Raw genomic sequence first — 20,320 nt, 5'->3', positions numbered from 1 at the left:
ATTCTGTAGGTTTGGCCTATTATACGAAATGCACACAGTTCCCAAATTTTATAGGGGGGTCGACCGATTTTTATTTTCTTGTCTGTTTTTGGCAACAAAAACATGACTTCTTTGAGCCAAGTGTAATAAATCAATTAAATGCAGATTTGGGTGCCCCGAAGTCTGCTTTAAGTAAACGTTGCTGGTTATTTGTGGTTCTGTTTATTATAAAATTAAAAAGTAAGCAAAAAGCATGATTATTAGAGGATGAATAATGCAATGCTCAGGGAAATCCCAGGAGCTCCATCCCTGACTCTACAGGATTCAGTTGGCATGTTAAATGTTAGAGTTCAGAACAATTAGAAAAACACCTGACAAGTACGTTGTGTCTAAAAGAGTTGAAGGTGCATCCTGCATCGTATTTCAGCCAATACCCCGTATGTTTAGTAGGGATGGGTACCTTTCACATTTGAACCAATACGATATCGATACGCGGTACCTGGGAATCGATGCTGGTACTCAACGGCACAAGTTTTCTGTACTTTTGTGTCTATGTGGTAATAAATGGTAAGCAACATCCAGCTGCTTGTATTGTAACTTCGCAGTTGTTTCAAGCATTTCTTCATCTTTCTAGGTTTTAGCGGCACGTTTTTCTGTCCGCTGTCAGGAGCTTTTGTTCACCTGCGTGTGAGCGCAGTAACTCCGTGTGTCAGTGTTGGTGACACAGAGCATGAGGAGTGTGTTTTCGTCCAGCTTTTGTCAGGATTGGTTATAGAAAGTGGAGTAGCGACGACGCAGGAGACACGATCTATTAAAACGTATGATATTAACTGTTAAAACATACAGGTCCTTCTCAAAATATTAGCATATTTCATCCGACCAATAAAAGAAAAGTGTTTTTAATGCAAAAAACGTCAACCTTCAAATAATCATGTACAGTTATGCACTCAATACAGTCGGGAATCCTTTGGCAGAAATGACTGCTTCAATGCGGCGTGGCATGGAGGCAATCAGCCTGTGGCACTGCTGAGGTCTTATGGAGGCCCAGGATGCTTCGATAGCGGCCTTTAGCTCATCCAGAGTGTTGGGTCTTGAGTCTCTCAACGTTCTCTTCACAATATCCCACAGATTCTCTATGGGGTTCAGGTCAGGAGAGTTGGCAGAACAATTGAGCACAGTGAAACCATGGTCAGTAAACCATTTACCAGTGGTTTTGGCACTGTGAGCAGGTGCCAGGTCGTGCTGAAAAATTAAATCTTCATCTCCATAAAGCTTTTCAGCAGATGGAAGCATGAAGTGCTCCAACATCTCCTGATATCTAGCTGCATTGACCCTGCCCTTGATAAAACACAGTGGACCAACACCAGCAGCTGACACAGCACCCCAGACCATCACTGACTGTGGGTACTTGACACTGGACTTCTGGCATTTTGGCATTTCCTTCTCCCCAGTCTTCCTCCAAACTCTGGCACCTTGATTTCCGAATGACATGCAGAATTTGCTTTCATCTGAAAAAAGTACTTTGGACCACTGAGCAACAGTCCAGTGCTGCTTCTCTGTAGCCCAGGTCAGGCGCTTCTGCTGCTGTTTCTGGTTCAAAAGTGGCTTGACCTGGGGAATGCGGCACCTTTAGCCCATTTCCTGCACACGCCTGTGCACGGTGGCTCTGGATGTTTCTACTCCAGACTCAGTCCACTGCTTCCGCAGGTCCCCCAAGGTCTGGAATCGGCCCTTCTCCACAATCTTCCTCAGGGTCCGGTCACCTCTTCTCGTTGTGCAGCGTTTTCTGCCACACTTTGTCCTTCCCACAGACTTCCCACTGAGGTGCCTTGATACAGCACTCAGGGAACAGCCTATTCGTTCAGAAATTTCTTTCTGTGTCTTACCCTCTTGCTTGAGGGTGTCAATAGTGGCCTTCTGGACAGCAGTCAGGTCGGCAGTCTTACCCATGATTGGGGTTTTGAGTGATGAACCAGGCTGGGAGTTTTAAAGGCCTCAGGAATCTTTTGCAGGTGTTTAGAGTTAACTCGTTGATTCAGATGATTGGGTTCATAGCTCGTTTAGAGACCCTTTTAATGATATGCTAATTTTGTGAGATAGGAATTTTGGATTTTCATGAGCTGTATGCCAAAATCATCCGTATTAAGACAATAAAAGACCTGAAATATTTCAGTTAGTGTGCAATGAATCTAAAATATATGAATGTTAAATTTTCATCATGACATTATGGAAAATAATGAACTTTATCACAATATGATAATATTTTGAGAAGGACCTGTATTATTACTACATGCCGTGATCCTCTTGGAGGGGGCGGGCGGTCTGGGAGTGGGGCGGGACGCCCACCTTGAATAGTTGTAGAGGAAACGCTGCAGGTGTTTCCTCAGATTGGGATTCCTGCCGCTGGCCTCACACACTGCATCACAAATATTCAGCGAGCATAATCTGCACCGCATTTTGAAAAGTGGAGCCATGCTGTCGGCTAACTTTCTATCAGCCATGCTTGCTTTGTTGACGGTACCAGCGGCTACCGACGTCATTACGCTCTTGTGCGTACAATGCTGTGTTCATGTCCGCATGGAAAATCGCCCACTCTTCCACTCCCTCGGTGTCACAATGATGCGTTTAGGTACCGAAACATGGTTCCCACGGAATTGGGTCGGTATCTATAAAAGTACCGAATTCGGTACCCATCCCTAATGTTTAGCCTTTAACCCTACTTTTCTAAGGACGGTGGTGTCCCAGTTGTTTCTGTGGAGCAAGGGAAGTACTGAGGGAACTGGCTTTGTAGCAGCTAAAAATGGAAGTCTTTAAAATAACATGTTTTTAATGGCACAATAATATATGTGCAAAGGTATGGGAGGTGAGGTGGTGGGTGGCGCTTCAACCAAAGCTGCTTCTCTCTAAAAAATGTTGCAGCTTGACTTAAGTTTGCAAAGCCTCACTTGAATAGAGCACAAGACTTCTGGAACGGCGTCATTTGGACAGACAAGACCAGAGTAGAGATGCTTGATCATAATGTATGGCACCGTGTTTGGAGGAAATTAAGAACCGCATAACAGAAAAAATAGCCTCCAACCGCCAAACATGGTTGTGGAGAGTTGATGATCTGGGCTTGTTCAGCAGGGTCAGAACCAGTGCGCCTTGCCTTCATTTAGTCGACCATTAGCTATACATTTGACTCTAGAAAACTATACCAAAGTTTTCTAGAGTCAAATGTGAGTCTGTCTGTCTGACAGCTGAAGCTTGGTCCAAACTGGTCATTACCAGAACAATGATCCCAAACACAGAATGGCGGAACACAAAAAGAATCAAGGTGCAATGGCGTAGTCAAAACCCAGACATCAACCTGATTGAAACTCTCTGATGGGACCTTGACAGAGCTGTTTCAAAACTGATCTCAGGACAAGTGGGCCAAAATTCCTCCACCATGATGTGAAAGACTAATCAAGTAATCACCAGAGGGTTTAATGCAACAACTTATTTATTATTGTTTTCTTACATGACGTCTTCTTTCTGTACCGGAATTAAACAGGTGACGCACCTGGTGATCAGACGTCCCCAGTTCTTCCAGTTTAAACCTGGAGATTACATCTACATCAACATCCCAGTGATAGCCAAGTACGAGTGGCATCCGTTCACCATCAGCAGCGCCCCTGAGCAGTCAGGTGTGAACTGCATGAACGGGTTAGAGGAGAGTTCATGAGAAAACACTGACAGAGCTTCGGACTGGATGAATGTGTTTGTTACACTCTGTTTCTCAGTGAGATTCATCTAAATTGCTAAGTCTTTAAATAAAGAAAAACTGACTTCAAATTTTAGAAAGATTCTCAAATTTAACCGACAGTCAGCAGGTCACATTTAGAGCAGTTTGAATTTTGGGCTTTTAAGAGCTGAAATTAGACAACAAATACGTTCTAGAAATGTGTTATCATAGCAACATAAATGGTCTCATAACGAGGTGACGTCAGCTTTCTGACCTCTGACCTGCAGACACCATGTGGCTTCATGTGCGCTCCATGGGCCAGTGGACCAACCGCCTGTATGAGTACTTCAGACAACCAGAGAGGCAGGTGGTTTGTCCCAAGAGACTGGCCACCAGCCTGAGGAAGCGCCGCCTGCAGGGGAAGCAGCAGGTAGGAACATCTGAAATCTCAGCAGCAGGAAGCTCCTTACAGAGTCTTACAGATCTCTGTGCTCCCCAGAAGGACCAGATGTTCCTCTCCTCTGACTCTGAGAGAGCGGTGGCTTCTAGCCAGGATGACACCATCGAGCTGACGATGTTCCGACAGAATGGATCACAGTCCAGATCGGCTTCGAACTCAGAGTCTCACATGGAGTCTCCCCCAGAGGAGCCGGGGCTTGGAGAAAGAGGAGAGGTCCCCCCGCTCAGAGAGGTCAGAGCTGCTCACTGCCTCGGTGGGGATTATTTTAATCAGTGGGTAAAGTCAGGTATACCAGCAGCAAAGTTAAAGGCAAATGGAAGCAGGCAGATTCACACAAAGATAAAATATAAAAACAAAACATAAAAGAGAAGAGACTGTACAACAGGGGCCAATTTACAGGATAAGAAAATATACTATATAGTTATTAAAAATCGCATGTTTAGATAAAAAGAAACATGCAACTAAATTGGATAACTTTAAAAATGTACAAACTGTGCTTTGTATATTTATGCATAAAATAGACTATTTTTGACTATTTACAAGAATAAGGAATACTGTGAAATAATAGCAGGGATGTAAACATTTGTTGAGTTTGTTGTTTAGAAAACTGCAAATAACAGCAATTCCTTAACCAGACTGAATGAATTATTCCGCTCTGTGCTGGTTCTGAGACAAAGCAGACCCCTGCAGAGACGATGGACAGACTCAGGAGACACCGGAGGGGATGTTAAAGTGGAGGTTTTCATGTTTGTTCTGCCTCTAATGCGTAGAAATCACAGCTGAACCACTGAAGACACCTTTAAAACTGTCCGTCTGTTAGAAAACATGCTGATTGCAGCTTTAGTGCTTAGGGAGAACTCCGAGTCTGAGTGGCTAAAAGAAACCCACTAATAGTTTTGAGTCTTGGAAATCTGATTTCAGCTTAAATTTAATCATCACGCTGCACGTTTTCATGAAAACATGAGAATCAGTCATCTGTAATAAATCTGTGCTGTGAATTAGCTTGAGCAACATAAATGATTTCCAGTAAGTTTCTGTGAAAAGTTTATTTAATGAAATTATAATGGAAGTGAGACTTTATAAATTACAGCTCTAGTCCTCTTATGCTTGTTTTATTTGCAGATTTCTGCCAAGTCTGGTGAGAACCACATGTTCTGCAACATTAAGGTACCAACCTGATAAAACCTTAAACCTCTCTGCTGTGCACGAGGAGGCTTGTTGCCAACCTCTGCACTATTCATGTTGATTTAATAATATTTTACTGTTGCAGGAAGTAAAGTTCCAGTGTGAAGATGATTGTGTTGGTTATAAACTTCCAGAGAATATTTTAGTTATTACAGCACATTCACATTTTGTTGCATTACAACCACAGACTTCAATATATTTCATTGTTATCTCATATGATGCTTTTTGTCCCAACCGTAGAACATTGAACCAGCTCCACACCTTTCACAGGGTGCTCGAGGGTTTGTGGGATTTTGCCCAATCAGTCTACATATGCTTTGTGGACCTGGAGAAGGCATTTGACCATGTCCCTCATGGTGCCCTGTGGGGTGTGCTCCAGGAGTACAGAGTACGGGGCCCTTTATTAGAGGCCATCCAGTCTCTGTACAAGCGGAGCAGGAGTCTGGGGATGAGGATCAGCTCCTCCAAGTTCGAGACCATAGTTTGGACCAAAAAAAGGTGTCTTCCCCTCTCCGGATCGGAGGGGAGTTCCTTCCTCAAATGGTGGAGTTAAAGTATCTCAGGGTCTTTTTCACAAGTGAGGGGAGAATGGAACGGGAGATCGACAGATGGGTCAGTCCGGCTGCCCCAGTAATGCAGACGCTGTGCCAGTTAGTTGTGGTAAAGACAGAGCTGTGCCAAAAGGCGAAGCTCTCAATCCGCCGGTCAGTCTACTTTCCTACCCTCACCTATGGGCATGAACCTCCTCCCCCTTCCTCTGCAAGGTGGCCGGTGCATTCCCTTAGAGATATGGTGAGGAGCTCGGAGTAGAGCCGCTGCTCCTCCACAACAAGAGGAGCCAGCTGAGGTGGCTCCGGCATCTGTCTCAAATGCCCCTGGACACCTCTGGAGGTGCTCCAGTCTTGTCCCGGTGAGAGGAGGCTCAGGGAACAGTCCTGGACATGCTGGAGGGATTATGTCTCCCAGGTGGCCTGGGAACGCCTTGGGCTCCCCCCGGAGGAGCTGGAGAAGGTGACTGGGGAGAGGGAAGCCTGGGTGTCTCTGCTGAAACTGCTATCCCTGTGGCCTGGTCCCAGATAAGTGGAAGAGGATGATTATGAGTTCAAGTTGCTAAGCAGAGTCACCCATGTATAATTTAATATTATTCTGTCCCCAAATTCTCAATTTGAGTCACTTTGAGACTTTGACTAGGCCATTCTAACACATTAGCTTTGATCCAAACAGTTCCATTGTAGCTCTGTCTGTCCAACAAGTTTTTAGTTGTTCTATTAATAGTCTCTCTTATCTGAGCTGTACATATCTGAAACTTAATGCTCTGATTGCCCAGCCTGTCAGCTTAGGTTTCTGCCATGTTTTGCTAGATTTGCTGTTTTGACGTATTCTTTCCATTGTCTTATATTGGGTTAAACAGAGGTCTGGCAGATGTTAAATACATTGGATATTGTTTTAGAACCTAACGTTGCTTTAAATCCTTTCAGAACTTTCTCCCTGACCTGTCTGCTGTTAGCTGCCCTTTAATCCAGGTCAGCCCCAGTGATCCTCTCTGCAGACCTTATTGTTTGTTACATTCTGGACCTGTCCTGTTTTGTGGATGAGCCAGACATGTGCTGCATTTTATGTTGGTCTGTCATATAAAATCCCTATAAAATACATTAAAGGGTGTGGTTGTATAATGACAAAATGCAAAAGTACTTTGACGAGGCAGCATATTTGTGCTGAAACATGGACATGCGTACCTGTCATGGCAGATCTGTTTGTTTTATGTGTCAGTGTTACGTAGACGGACCTTACGGGACTCCGACCCGGCAGATCTTCGCCTCTGAACATGCTGTGCTGATCGGGGCGGGAATAGGGATCACACCTTTCGCCTCCATCCTGCAAAGCATCATGTACCGGTTAGAAAGCCCTCCAACTCACAGTCCATCTCACCAGTCCTCTGCCACACTGGTGATACTGGTTCAGAGAGCATGGAGCTAATGTTTAGATATTTTACAAACATTTCCAACCACTGCTCCTCTCTAGCAACCACCTCGGAAAGACAGCATCGGCTTGCATAAACTGGGGTTTCACTTCATTTGCAAATAGTTTTAAAGAGTATGATTTATAAATAAAAAGAAACGTTTAGAATCCGGGTCAGAGAGTAACACATGAATCAGAGCTTACTAACCTTTACTTTTATTTATTGACAAAACGGTGTAAGAAACGCTTCAACAACATAGATGAATTTGTATCAAACCTCATTGAGATTTTCCACTCAGTACTTCAGAATTTGACCATGACTATGTAATAATATACATTTTCGTAAAAACAATATAATATCAAAAATATGATTTTGACAAAAACTGGTTGGCATTTTCTGTATTCATTTTATCAACTCTGGAGCTGAGATCCATCCATCCATCCGTGAATCTGTCAAATCGACCATCCGTTCGCCCATTCATCCATCCTCCGATCAATAAAACCGTTACAGGAACACCTTTAACCTTACCTGTACCACTTTAACGATGTTCACCCACCTCACTCAGTCTGGGTTACCACGTCCACTTCACGATTCCATCACATCTCCTTTGCTTAATGAAGCTCATCAACTCCTGTCATTAATGATGGAATCCAGAATCAGTGTGGAGTTATTACATTTCCACTGGGTTTTTATCAGGTCAGATGTAAGTGAGAACCATCTGTCTCTAACTCAGTTGCTGTTTTAACTCAGGTACCGCATGAGGAAGCACAACTGTCCCAACTGCAGCTACTCCTGGTGTGAGAACATTAAAGATAGCGACATGAAACTGCGTAAAGTAAGAGCACATCGTCCTGCAGCTGGCTGAAAGAGAAATGCGTCCGATCTGATGGAGCAGGCGTGTTTCTTACTTTTTTTCACTCTGCAGGTTGACTTTATCTGGATTAACAGAGACCAGAAGTCCTTCGAATGGTTCGTTAGTTTGCTGACCAAACTGGAGATGGACCAGGCCGATGGGGAGCCGGAGGGTGAGAGTAAAAACTGCAGGCTGTGACAAAAAGAGGCCCTGACTGAGAGCTAAACTGCCGTATGTCTGCAGGGCTGGAGAAAGAATAAATCCAGATGCTCTCCCATAATTTCAGTCAGATTGAGGAGTGTATTCATTCATGCATCCACTGAAACAAACCTCTACCCCACTGCAATAAATCTGAAATAAATTATATAAATCTGTTATAAATTAGGTGATATTGGTCTAATGTCATGCCATGGAAACAGTTACGTAAATCACAGCAGCTGCTCGTGACAGAACAGTCAGTTGGTTCGTTAACAGTTTCACTTCTCATATCTACTCTGATGCAAGATTTAATTAGAAGTCTCTGTTAGTTGCTGCAGCCTCAGATGAGGTGTTGGGTTTATTAACACAGCTGCTGTTTGTCAGGTCAGTTCCTGGAAATGCACATGTACATGACATCAGCACTCAGTAAGAACGACATGAAGGCCATCGGCCTGCAGATGGCGCTCGACCTTCTCGCCAAGAAAGAGGAGAAAGACTCCATCACGGGCCTGCGGACCAGAACCCAGCCAGGCCGACCTCAGTGGGAGAAGGTGAGGCTCCATTTGCACCTTTTCGTATCCGATCCATCAGAACCGCTGCTGATGATGATACACTTCTTGATCAAATTGTTCAATTATTTCTGACATCTACAGACTGACGGAGTACAAAGATGAAACGTTTTATTCCATCAGATCCCCCCACAGGAGCAGGGAGAGTTCCAGCAGGTGCAGAAAGATTAGAGCTGAAGAATCCAGAAGGTTTCAGATAGACTTGGTGTGTCAGCAGTTTAGTTTGATCTGTTATGAAAATTATGGATCTGTTGTTTCCATATACAGTATGTCTGAAAAACACACCTAAATGTTATAGACAGTGTTGTGCCAGTTCATCCGAGAACTAGTTCTAAATTCAGTTCAGTCTGATCAAAGTGAATTAATTTATGTTCATAGTTCACCATCTACAGATTCTGGACTAAGTTCACAGCTCTAACATTCATCTATCATAATTTGTTTCATATAAACATTATGAGTACACATGTAGGCCATTATATAGCAGATGAAAATAAAATCCTCCAATGCAGATGAGTTAAATATTTCTCTTTTGATTTGTTACCCTCTGTGTTCGGTCCTGAGACAGGTTTCAGTTTATTTTTTTTTATTTATTTATGTAGCACCGATTCACAACACGAGGGTTCATGGGAGTTTGCCCAACCGGTTCACATGTGTTTTGTGGACCTGGAGAAGGCATTCGACTGTGTCCCTCGTGATGCCCTGTGGGGGGTGCTGCAGGAGTATGGAATCGGGGGCCCTTTATTAGGGGCCATCCGGTCCCTGTACGAGCGGAGCAGGAGTTTGGTCCGCATTGCCGGCACTAAGTCGGACCTGTTCCCAGTGCATGTTGGACTCCAGCAGGGCTGCTCTTTGTCCCCGGTCCTGTTCATAACTTTTATGGACAGGATTTCTAGACGCAGCCAAGGGCCGGAGGGGGTCTGGTTTGGGGACCAGTGGATTTCGTCTCTTCTTTTTGCAGATGACGTGGTCCTGCTGGCCCCCTCTAGCACAAGACCTACAGCATGCGCTGTGGCGGTTCGCAGCCGAGTGTGAAGCGACTGGGATGAGGATCAGCTCCTCCAAGTCCGAGGCCATGGTACTCGACCGGAAAAGGGTGGCTTGTCCTCTTCAGGTTGGAGGGGAGTTCCTGCCTCAAGTGGAGGAGTTTAAGTATCTCGGGGTCTTGTTCACGAGTGAGGGAAGAATGGAGCGGGAGATCGACAGACGGATCGGTGCACCTGCCACAGTAATGGGGGCGCTGTGCCGGTCCGTTGTGGTGAAGAGAGAGCTGAGCCGAAAAGCAAAGCTCTCAATTTACTGGTCGGTCTACGTTCCTACCCTCATCTATGGCCATGAACTTTGGGTCATGACCGAAAGAACGAGATCCTGGATACAAGCGGCTGAAATGAGCTTCCTCCGTAGGGTGGCTGGGCGCTCCCTTAGAGATAGGGTGAGGAGCTCGGCCATCCGGGAGGAGCTCGGAGTAGAGCCGCTGCTCCTCCACATTGAGAGGAGCCTGTTGAGGTGGCTCGGGCATCTATACCGGATGCCTCCTGGACGCCTTCCTCGGGAGGTGTTCCAGGCACGTCCCACCGGGAGGAGGCCCAGGGGACGGCCCAGGACACGCTGGAGGGACTATGTCTCTCGACTGGCCTGGGAACGCCTTGGGCTCCACCCGGAGGAGCTGGAGGAGGTGTCTGGAGAGAGGGACGTCTGGGCGTCTCTGCTGAGTCTGCTGCCCCCGCGACCCGGTCCTGGATAAGCGGAAGACGACGAACGAACGAACGAACGAACGATTCACAACACATGTTGTCTCAAGGCACTTCACAAAAGTCAGGTACATACATTCCAATTAATCCTAATCATTGAACAGTGCAGTCAGATTCAGTTATTTATTCAAATTGGATAAAACGTTTTTCTGTCTACGGAAACCCAGCAGATTGCATTCAGTCAGAGATTTGTAGCATTCACTCCTCCTGGATGAGCATGTAGAGGCAGTGGACAGTCACTGGCGTTGACTTTACAGCAATCCCTCATACTGAGCATGCATGTAGCGACAGTGGAGAGGAAAAACTCCCTTTTAACAGGAAGAAACCTCCAGCAGAACCAGGCTCAGTGTGAGCGGCCATCTGCCACGACCGACTGGGTTTGAGAGAACAGAGCAGAGACACAAAGAGAACAAAGAAGCACTGATCCTGGAGTATTTTCTATGGGAAGGAAAAGTAAATGTTAATGCATGTAGCTCCTTTAGTTGTTTCATCTAGAAAGAAAGAACAGATAAACTCTGAGCCAGTTTTCAAGGTTAGAGTCTGTCTACAGAGTCTAGAGTCTACAGTTGAGCTCAGTCAATTGCCATGTCTAGGAGAGAGAAAGGGTTAAACACTGAAAGACAGGGCTATGTGGATCATTGGTAGAGGGTGAGCATTAAGTTGTTGCCAGCAGAAGCTCGGACGATGCCTCTCTCCAGAAAGGTGTCACAGGTAGACACAGAGTCAGGCCAGGTGTAGCTTCTAGGAAGAGACAAGAGGGAGAACATAAAGTTAAAAACAGAAATAACAGCAAATAATGCAAAATTGGAGAGTAGTGTGAGAACGTAGCAAAGAGGGTGAGAGTGGTCATTATGTCCTCCAGCAGCCTAAGCCTATAGCAGCATAACTACAGAGATAGCTCAGGATAACCTAAGCCACTCTAACTATAAGCTTTATCAAAAAGGAAAGTTTTAAGCCTAGACTTAAAAGTAGACAGGGTGTCTGCCTCATGGATTAAAACTGGGAGCTGATTCCACAGGAGAGGAGCCTGATAACTAAAGGATCTGCCTCCCATTCTACTTCTAGAGACTCTAGGAACCACCAGTAAACCTGCAGTCTGAGAACGAAGTGCTCTGTTAGGAACATATGGACCAATCAGATCTCTGATATTTGATGGAGCTAGATCATTAAGGGCTTTATATGTGAGGAGGAGAATTTTAAATTCTGTTCTGGATTTAACAGCGAGCCAATGAAGGGAAGCTAAAATAGGAGAAATATGATCTCTCTTTTTAATTTTCATCAGAACTCTTGCTGCAGCATTTTGAATCAGCTGAAGGCTTTTAACTGCATTTTGTGGACATCCTGATAGTAACGAATTACAATAGTCCAGCCTTGAAGTAACAAATGCATGGACTAGTTTTTCAGCGTCACTCCTGGATAAGATATTTCTAGTTTTGGCAATGTTCCGGAGGTGAAAAAAGGAAATCCTAGAAACCTGTTTAATATGGGATTTAAATGACATGCCCTGGTCATAAATAACACCAAGGTTTTTTACTTTATTACCAGAGGTCAATTTAATGCCATCCAGGTTAAGTGATTGACTAAACAGTTTCTTTTTTAAAGACTCCGGTCCAAAGACGACAACATCTGTCTTGTCTAAATTTAGAAGCAGAAAATTTAAAGTCATCCAAGTTTTTATATCTTCAAGACATGCTTGTAGTCTATCTAACTGGTTGGGCTCATCAGGATTTATGGATAAGTAAAGCTGAATATCATCAGCATAACATTGAAAATTTATCCTATGCTGCCTGATAATTTGACCTATTGGAAGCATATATATAGTAAAGAGAATTGGCCCAAGTACTGAACCCTGTGGTACTCCACAATTAACCCTGGAGTTTAAAGATGATTTATCATTTACATGAACAAACTGGAATCTTTCAGACAAATAAGATTTAAACCATCCTAGCGCTGTTCCCCTGATCCCTACAGCATATTCCAGCCTTTCTAAAAGAATATTGTGATCGACTGTAACAAATGCAGCACTGAGATCTAATAAAACCAGAACAGACACAAGTCCATTATCTGAGGACATAAGAATATCATTAGTGACTTTCAGCAGAGCTGTTTCAGTGCTGTGATGAGCTCTGAAACCTGACTGAAACTCTTCAAACAGGTCATTGCTGTGTAAATGCTCACACATTTGATTAGCAACTATTTTCTCAAGAATTTTAGATAAGAATGGAAGATTGGATATAGGTCTGTAATTTTTCAAGTCATCTCGATCAAGCGAAGGTTTCTTAAGTAAAGGTTTATTACAGCTAACTTGTGGTACATATCCATTTACTAAAGATAGATTAATCATATCTAAAAAAATCTTAAATCCAGAACAGAATTTAAAATTCTCCTCCTCACATATAAAGCCCTTAATGATCTAACTCCATCATATATCAGAGATCTGATGGTTCCATATGTTCCTAACAGGTCACTTCGTTCTCAGACTGCAGGTTTACTGGTGGTTCCTAGAGTCTCTAGAAGTAGAATGGGAGGCAGATCCTTTAGTTATCAGGCTCCTCTCCTGTGGAACCAGCTCCCAGTTTTAATCCATGAGGCAGACACCCTGTCTACTTTTAAGTCTAGGCTTAAAACTTTCCTTTTTGATAAAGCTTATAGTTAGAGTGGCTTAGTTTATCCTGAGCTATCTCTGTAGTTATGCTGCTATAGGCTAAGGCTGCTGGAGGACATAATGACCACTCTCACCCTCTTCGCTACATTCTCACACTACTCTACAATTTTGCATTATTTGCTGTTATTTCTGTTTTTAACTTTATGTTCTCCCTCTTGTCTCTTCCTAGAAGCTACACCTGGCCTGACTCTGTGTCTATCTGTGACACCTTTCTGGAGAGAGGCATCGTCCGAGCTTCTGCTGGCAACAACTTAATGCTCACCCTCTACCAATGATCCACATAGCCCTGTCTGTCAGTGTTTAACCCTTTCTCTCTCCTAGACATGGCAATTGACTGAGCTTAACTGTAGACTCTAGACTCTGTAGACAGACTCTAACCTTGAAAACTGGCTCAGAGTTTATCTGTTCTTTCTTTTTAGGTGAAATGACTAAAGGAGCTACATCCATTAACATTTACTTTTCCTTCCCATAGAAAGTACTCCTGGATCAGTGCTTCTTTGTTCTTTTTGTGTCTCTGCTCTGTTCTCTCAAACCCCCAGTCGGTCGTGGCAGATGGCCGCTCACACTGAGCCTGGTTCTGCTGGAGGTTTCTTCCTGTTAAAAGGGAGTTTTTCCTCTCCACTGTTGCTACATGCATGCTCAGTATGAGGGATTGCTGCAAAGTCAACGCCAATGACTGTCCACGGTCTCTACATGCTCATCCAGGAGGAGTGAATGCTACAAATCTCTGACTGGATGCAATCTGCTGGGTTTCCTTAGACAGAAAAACTTTTTATCCAATTTGAATAAATAACTGAATCTGACTGCACTATTCAATGGTTGGGATTAATTGGAATGTATGGACCTGACTTTTGTGAAGTACCTTGAGACAACATGTGTTGTGAATTGGGGCTATATAAATAAACTGAATTGAATTGAATAAGCAACTATTTTCTCAAGAATTTTAGATAAGAATGGAAGATTGAATATAGGTCTGTAATTTTTCAAGTCATCTTGATCAAGCGAAGGTTTCTTAAGTAAAGGTTTAATTACAGCCTGTGGTACATATCCATTTACTAAAGATAGGTTAATCATATCTAAAATGGGGCTGGTAATCAGAGGGAACACTTCCTTAAATAATTTGGTTGGGATTGGGTCTAACATACAAGTTGAAGGTTTAGATGAAACTAATATTTCTGATAACTCAGGAAGCTTCACAGGATCAAAACAGTCCAAACACACATCATGTTCTATAGTTACTTACAATGTTGTCTCACTTGCTGAGGATGAAGTAATTATCTTCAGGAGTATGTCAAAGATTTTCTTTTTAAGAGAATCAATTTTATTTAAGAAGAATCCCATAAAGTCATGGCTGCTGAGAGCTAAGGGAATGGATGGCTCAACAGAGCTATGACTCTGTGTAAGTTTAGCAACTGTACTAAAGAGAAACCTAGGATTATTCTTGTTCTCTTTTATTAATGATGAGAAATAAGCTGTTCTAGTTTGGTGAAGTGTCTTTTTATACAACAGTAGGCTATTTTTTTCAGATTAAGTAGGAATCCTCTTGGTGTATAGAGCGCCATTTCTCTCCAATTTTCTAACATTTTTCTTTTAAGCACGCCTCTGAATTAAACCAAGGAGCCAGCCTCCTATGAATGATTACCTTCTTTTTCAAGGGGGCTGCATTGTCTAATGCATCACGCTATGATGAAGTAACACTATGAACAAAAGAATAAATTTGTGAAGGGGCAGAAACAGAATTATTGCCCTCCACTGTGTTTTTCTGTGATAACGAGGAAATCAAAAGTGGAACAGATTCTTTAAAGGTTGTTACAACATTGTCTGATAATGATCTATTTTCTTGTTTTACTCTTGCAAAGGAGAGTTTGTGTTTCTAAACTTAAAAACAGATTTATTGATAAGATCTTCCTTCATTTCCCAATAAAGGAACATGCTGGAAATTACAGATAAATCGGAATAAGTGGTAGAGCAACAATATTATGTAAACTACACACAATACCCCATTGTGACAACGTGAAAGAAGCTTGTTTGAGATCATTGCAAATTTACTACAAATAGAAAACTAAGAGACCACATTTACATAACTATTCACAGCCTTAACTAAATACTATGTTTATCCACCATTGGCAGCAATAAGAGCCTCAAGTCTTATTGAATATGATGCCACAAGCTTAGCTCACCTATCTTTGGCCAGTTTGGCCCATTCTTCTTCGAAGTACATCTCAAGCTCCATTAGGTTAGGTGAGAGACGTCTGTGCAGCCTTTTTCGGATCTCTCTAGAGATGTTCATTAGGATTCAAGTCTAGATTCTGGCTTGGCTGCTCCAGGACCTTCACAGAGTGGTTCTGAAGCCACTCATTTGAGATCTTGGTTTTGTGCTTTGGGTCGTTGTCCTGCTGAAAAACGAAGCGTCACCCCAGCCTGAGGTCAAAAGCATTCTGGATCAGGTTTTCATCCAGGATGTCTCCTTACATTGCTGCATTCATCTTTCCCTCTATTCTGACAAGTGTGCCAGTTCCTCCTGCTGAAAATCCTATCCATAGCATGATGCCACCACCACCATGCTTCACTATAGGTATTGGTGGTAATGAGCGGTGCCTGGTTTCCTCCAAACAAGACGCCTTGCATTTACCCAAAGGAGCCTTCTCCAGCACATCCCAAAGATTCTCAATGGGGTTAAGGTCTGGACTCTGTGGTGGCCAATCCATGTGTGAGAATGATGTCTCCTGCTCCCTGAACCACTCTTTTACAATTCGAGCATAATGAATCCTGGCATTATCATCTTGGAATAAAAGAAAAAAGAAAACCTCCATTGATGGAATAACCTGGTCATTTAGTATATTCAGGTAGTCAGCTGACCTCATTCTTTGAACACAAACTGTTGCTGAACCCAGACCTGACCACCTGCAGCAACCCCAGATCATAGCACTGCCCCCACAGGCTGGTACAGTAGGCACTAGGCATGATGGGTGCATCACTTCACCTGCCTCTCTTCTTACCCTGATGCACCCATCACTCTGAAACAAGGTAAATCTGGACTCATCAGAGCACATGACCTTCTTTCATTGCTCCAGAGTCCAATCTTTATGCTCCCTAGCAAATTTAAGCCTTTTTTTCCGGTTAGCCTCACTGAATAGTTAAGGCTACACAGCTGTTCAGTCCCAATCCCTTGAGTTCCCTTCATATTGTGCGTGTGGAAATGCTCTAACTTTCACTATTAAACATAGCCCAGGGTTCTACTGTTGTTTTTCTTCGATTTAATTTCACCAAACATTTAATTGATCGCCGATCATGATCATTCAGGATTTTTTTCCGGCCACATTTCTTCCTCAAAGACGATGGATCCCCTCTATCCTTCCAGTTTTTAATAATGCGTTGGACAGTTCTTAACCCAATTTTGGTAGTTGCTGCAGTCTCCTTAGATGTTTTCTCTGCTTGATGCATGACAATGATTTGACCCTTCTGAAACAGACTGACATCTATTCCACGACCGCAGGATGTGTCTTTCAACATGGTTGTTTAAGAAATGAGAAGCAACTCATTGCTTCAGTTGGGGTTAAATAACTTGTTGCCAGCTGAAACATAATCGCCCATGCAGTAATTATCCAACTGGAGGCTGGTACCTATTTGCTTAGTTAAATCCAGGTGACGATGTTTTTTTTTTGGGCAGGCAGTGTAATTGAATGTGAATATTTTCCGGATGTACTGGATATATGGAAGCACTATAGAGTTATGTATATAAAATAATTTCATCACAATAAGGATACATTTTTCCTTCCTGAGGGCACTGGACATCTGAAGGTACACAGGAACCGGATGGTCCCAAAGCCCTTCTAGAGTTTCTACCAAACGGTTCCTGCTCAGACCCATATGATCGGATCCTTCAGTTCCCCCCGTATTGGTTTTTTGGGTGTAATTGGCAGGTTTAGTCTAGAGATCAGCGGGCTGTGATGCTGAGCCACCCTCAGCAGTCCGTCTGGTTTGCAGTCCAGCCCTCACAGCTCTGATATATCCAGTTTTTTATGTGTTTGTTTTTATGTCAGGTGTTCCAGAAACTGTCCGAGGAAAACAAAGGAAAAGTGCATGTGTTTTACTGCGGCGCTCCGGCTCTCGCCAAAGTCATCAAAGCTCAGTGTGAACACTTTGGCTTCAACTTCTACAAGGAAAACTTCTGAGGATGTCTGCTGTACCTCTGTTTATTTGCTTATACCTTTCTGAGGACAAAACCTGACAGAACCACAGCTCAAGGGGTTGCAAATAAACACAGGGAGCAAACTGGGGTCCAACGGACAACTTAATACTTTAATTTAGACTTAGATTTAGGTTATGGTTAGATTAATGGCTAGAAACCCAGTTATGATCGCTAGGGACTGTAGTGTAAATCAAATGTCTCTGCTTAATTAATAAAAAATAATAAAACCATGGATCATTAATCTCAGAGTCAGTCATTTGTTTCAGCTCGTCTGTGTTTTCTATCTGCTTTAATTCCCCAAAATGTATTCAGTCATCTTCATCAATCATGTTCCATCTGCTTCATTCAGCATCCGTCAGATCAGCTCTGCAGGATGAAGTCTTGTCTTGGTACATTTTTCCAGTTTTCACCTGAAACGTTCAGTTTTCCCTAACTTGCAGGCCCAAAGTGAAGAAGCATACAGGTGCATCACAATAAATTACAATATCATTGTAAAAATGTATTTCAGTTATGCAATTTAAAGTGAAACTCATTAAATGGATCCATTACAGAATAACACAGTATTCAATAATACAGTTTCAAGCTTTTATTTCTGTTCAATTGATTATCAGTAATTTTACCAGAGAATTTGAATATTATGTAAGACCAATAAAAAGTTTATTTTTGAATACAAAAATGTCTTGCTACTGAAAAGTATGTTGATGTACTGTACAGTAAATGCACCTGATACGCTATGCCATTTAGATCAGGCCAGTTTGTTGACCAATCAAGTATAGTGACACTATGTTCATTAAAGCACTTTTTGGTACCTCTGGCGGTCTGGTCAGTCCTGCTGGAAAATTAAATCAGCATCTCCATAAAGCTTGTCAGCAGAAGGAAGCATTAAGTGCTTTAACATTTCCTGGTATAATGCCTGTGTTGACTTTGGACTTGATGGAAACTAATGAACCAAAACCAGCTTACCCACCTCCTTGAACTATCACTAACTGAGGAAAGTTCACATTGGGCCTCAAGAAACTTGGATTTTGTGCCTCGCCATTCTTCCCCAAAACTCTAGGACCTTGATTTCCAAAAGAATACAAAATTTACATTCCTTGGAAAAAAAGTTTCACTAAGCAACTCTGTAGCTCAAGTATGATGCTTCTGATGTCATATTCCACAACTTTTAATCTCCCTCAAACTCCCGTCAACTTTTTCTATCAGACTTTTTCTTTACACTCAACTTTTCATCTGTATACCAAATACAGCACTGTGTAAACATGAAGCTTCTTTAGCAATGTCTTTGTGAAGGGATGTCAGTGACTTGTCTGTCAGGCAACTGTCATCTGCATTGCACAGGATGATTTCGCAGGCATTAACTTTATTGGTTTTGTTTGATCAAAATTTTATGACAAACTGAACTTGGTGTTCTCAATATCTGTAAGCGATGATTTTAAAATTTACAGAAATAAACCCTTGAAATATGTCACTTTGACACTTTGTGTACATATATATATATATATATATATATATATATATATATACCATGTATATATATATATATATATACAGGGGTTGGACAATGAAACTGAAACACCTGTCATTTTATTGTGGGAGGTTTCATGGCTAAATTGGACCAGCCTGGTAGCCAGTCTTCATTGATTGCACATTGCACCAGTAAGAGCAGCGTGTGAAGGTTCAATTAGCAGGGTAAGAGCACAGTTTTGCTCAAAATATTGAAATGCACACAACATTATGGGTGACATACCAGAGTTCAAAAGAGGACAAATTGTTGGTGCACGTCTTGCTGGCGCATCTGTGACCAAGACAGCAAGTCTTTGTGATGTATCAAGAGCCACGGTATCCAGGGTAATGTCAGCATACCACCAAGAAGGACGAACCACATCCAACAGGATTAACTGTGGACGCAAGAGGAAGCTGTCTGAAAGGGATGTTCGGGTGCTAACCCGGATTGTATCCAAAAAACATAAAACCACGGCTGCCCAAATCACAGCAGAATTAAATGTGCACTTCAACTCTCCTGTTTCCACCAGAACTGTCCGTCGGGAGCTCCACAGGGTCAATATACACGGCCGGGCTGCTATAGCCAAACCTTTGGTCACTCATGCCAATGCCAAACGTCGGTTTCAATGGTGCAAGGAGCGCAAATCTTGAGCTGTGGACAATGTGAAACATGTATTGTTCTCTGATGAGTCCACCTTTACTGTTTTCCCCACATCCCGGAGAGTTACGGTGTGGAGAAGCCCCAAAGAAGCGTACCACCCAGACTGTTGCATGCCCAGAGTGAAGCATGGCGGTGGATCAGTGATGGTTTGGGCTGCCATATCATGGTATTCCCTTGGCCCAATACTTGTGCTAGATGGGCGCGTCACTGCCAAGGACTACCGAACCATTCTTGAGGACCATGTGCATCCAATGGTTCAAACATTGTATCCTGAAGGAGGTGCCGTGTATCAGGATGACAATGCACCAATACACACAGCAAGACTGGTGAAAGATTGGTTTGATGAACATGAAAGTGAAGTTGAACATCTCCCATGACCTGCACAGTCACCAGATCTAAATATTATTGAGCCACCTTGGGGTGTTTTGGAGGAACGAGTCAGGAAATGTTTTCCTCGACCAGTATCACATAGTGACCTGGTCCCTATCCTGCAAGAAGAATGGCTTAAAATCCCTCTGACCACTGTGCAGGACTTGTATATGTCATTCCCAAGACGAATTGACGCTGTATTGGCCACAAAAGGAGGCCCTACACCATACTAATAAATTATTGTGGTCTAAAACCAAGTGTTTCAGTTTCAT

The 20,320-nt window shown here is 43.0% G+C and overlaps 1 protein-coding gene across 3 annotated transcripts in view; it reads left to right on the top strand.

Annotated features, from left to right (window-relative positions):
• nox5 (NADPH oxidase, EF-hand calcium binding domain 5) overlaps positions 1 to 17,747 on the top strand; it is a 29,307-nt gene extending 11,560 nt beyond the window's left edge. Inside the window, exons 9-18 of one of the 3 annotated variants that reach the window (XR_007035314.1) lie at positions 3,515 to 3,647; positions 3,973 to 4,115; positions 4,185 to 4,376; positions 5,268 to 5,312; positions 7,101 to 7,225; positions 8,041 to 8,125; positions 8,216 to 8,315; positions 8,726 to 8,892; positions 8,995 to 9,115; positions 17,367 to 17,499. Coding sequence is in view for 1 of the 3 variants with exons in the window: in XM_047346748.1 (XP_047202704.1) it covers positions 3,515 to 3,647; positions 3,973 to 4,115; positions 4,185 to 4,376; positions 5,268 to 5,312; positions 7,101 to 7,225; positions 8,041 to 8,125; positions 8,216 to 8,315; positions 8,726 to 8,892; positions 17,367 to 17,498 (1,122 nt within the window). In the remaining 2 variants the exon portion in view is untranslated. Of the gene's footprint in view, positions 1 to 3,514; positions 3,648 to 3,972; positions 4,116 to 4,184; positions 4,377 to 5,267; positions 5,313 to 7,100; positions 7,226 to 8,040; positions 8,126 to 8,215; positions 8,316 to 8,725; positions 8,893 to 8,994; positions 9,116 to 17,366 lie in introns of all 3 variants that reach the window. The other 2 variants (XR_007035312.1, XM_047346748.1) reach the window with 2 other exon arrangements.
• Positions 17,748 to 20,320: the final 2,573 nt, after the last annotated feature.

Source organism: Girardinichthys multiradiatus, chromosome 2 (assembly GCF_021462225.1).
Source record: "Girardinichthys multiradiatus isolate DD_20200921_A chromosome 2, DD_fGirMul_XY1, whole genome shotgun sequence".
Classification (NCBI taxonomy): Eukaryota; Metazoa; Chordata; class Actinopteri; order Cyprinodontiformes; family Goodeidae; genus Girardinichthys; species Girardinichthys multiradiatus.
This window is presented reverse-complemented; position numbering and strand designations above follow the sequence as displayed.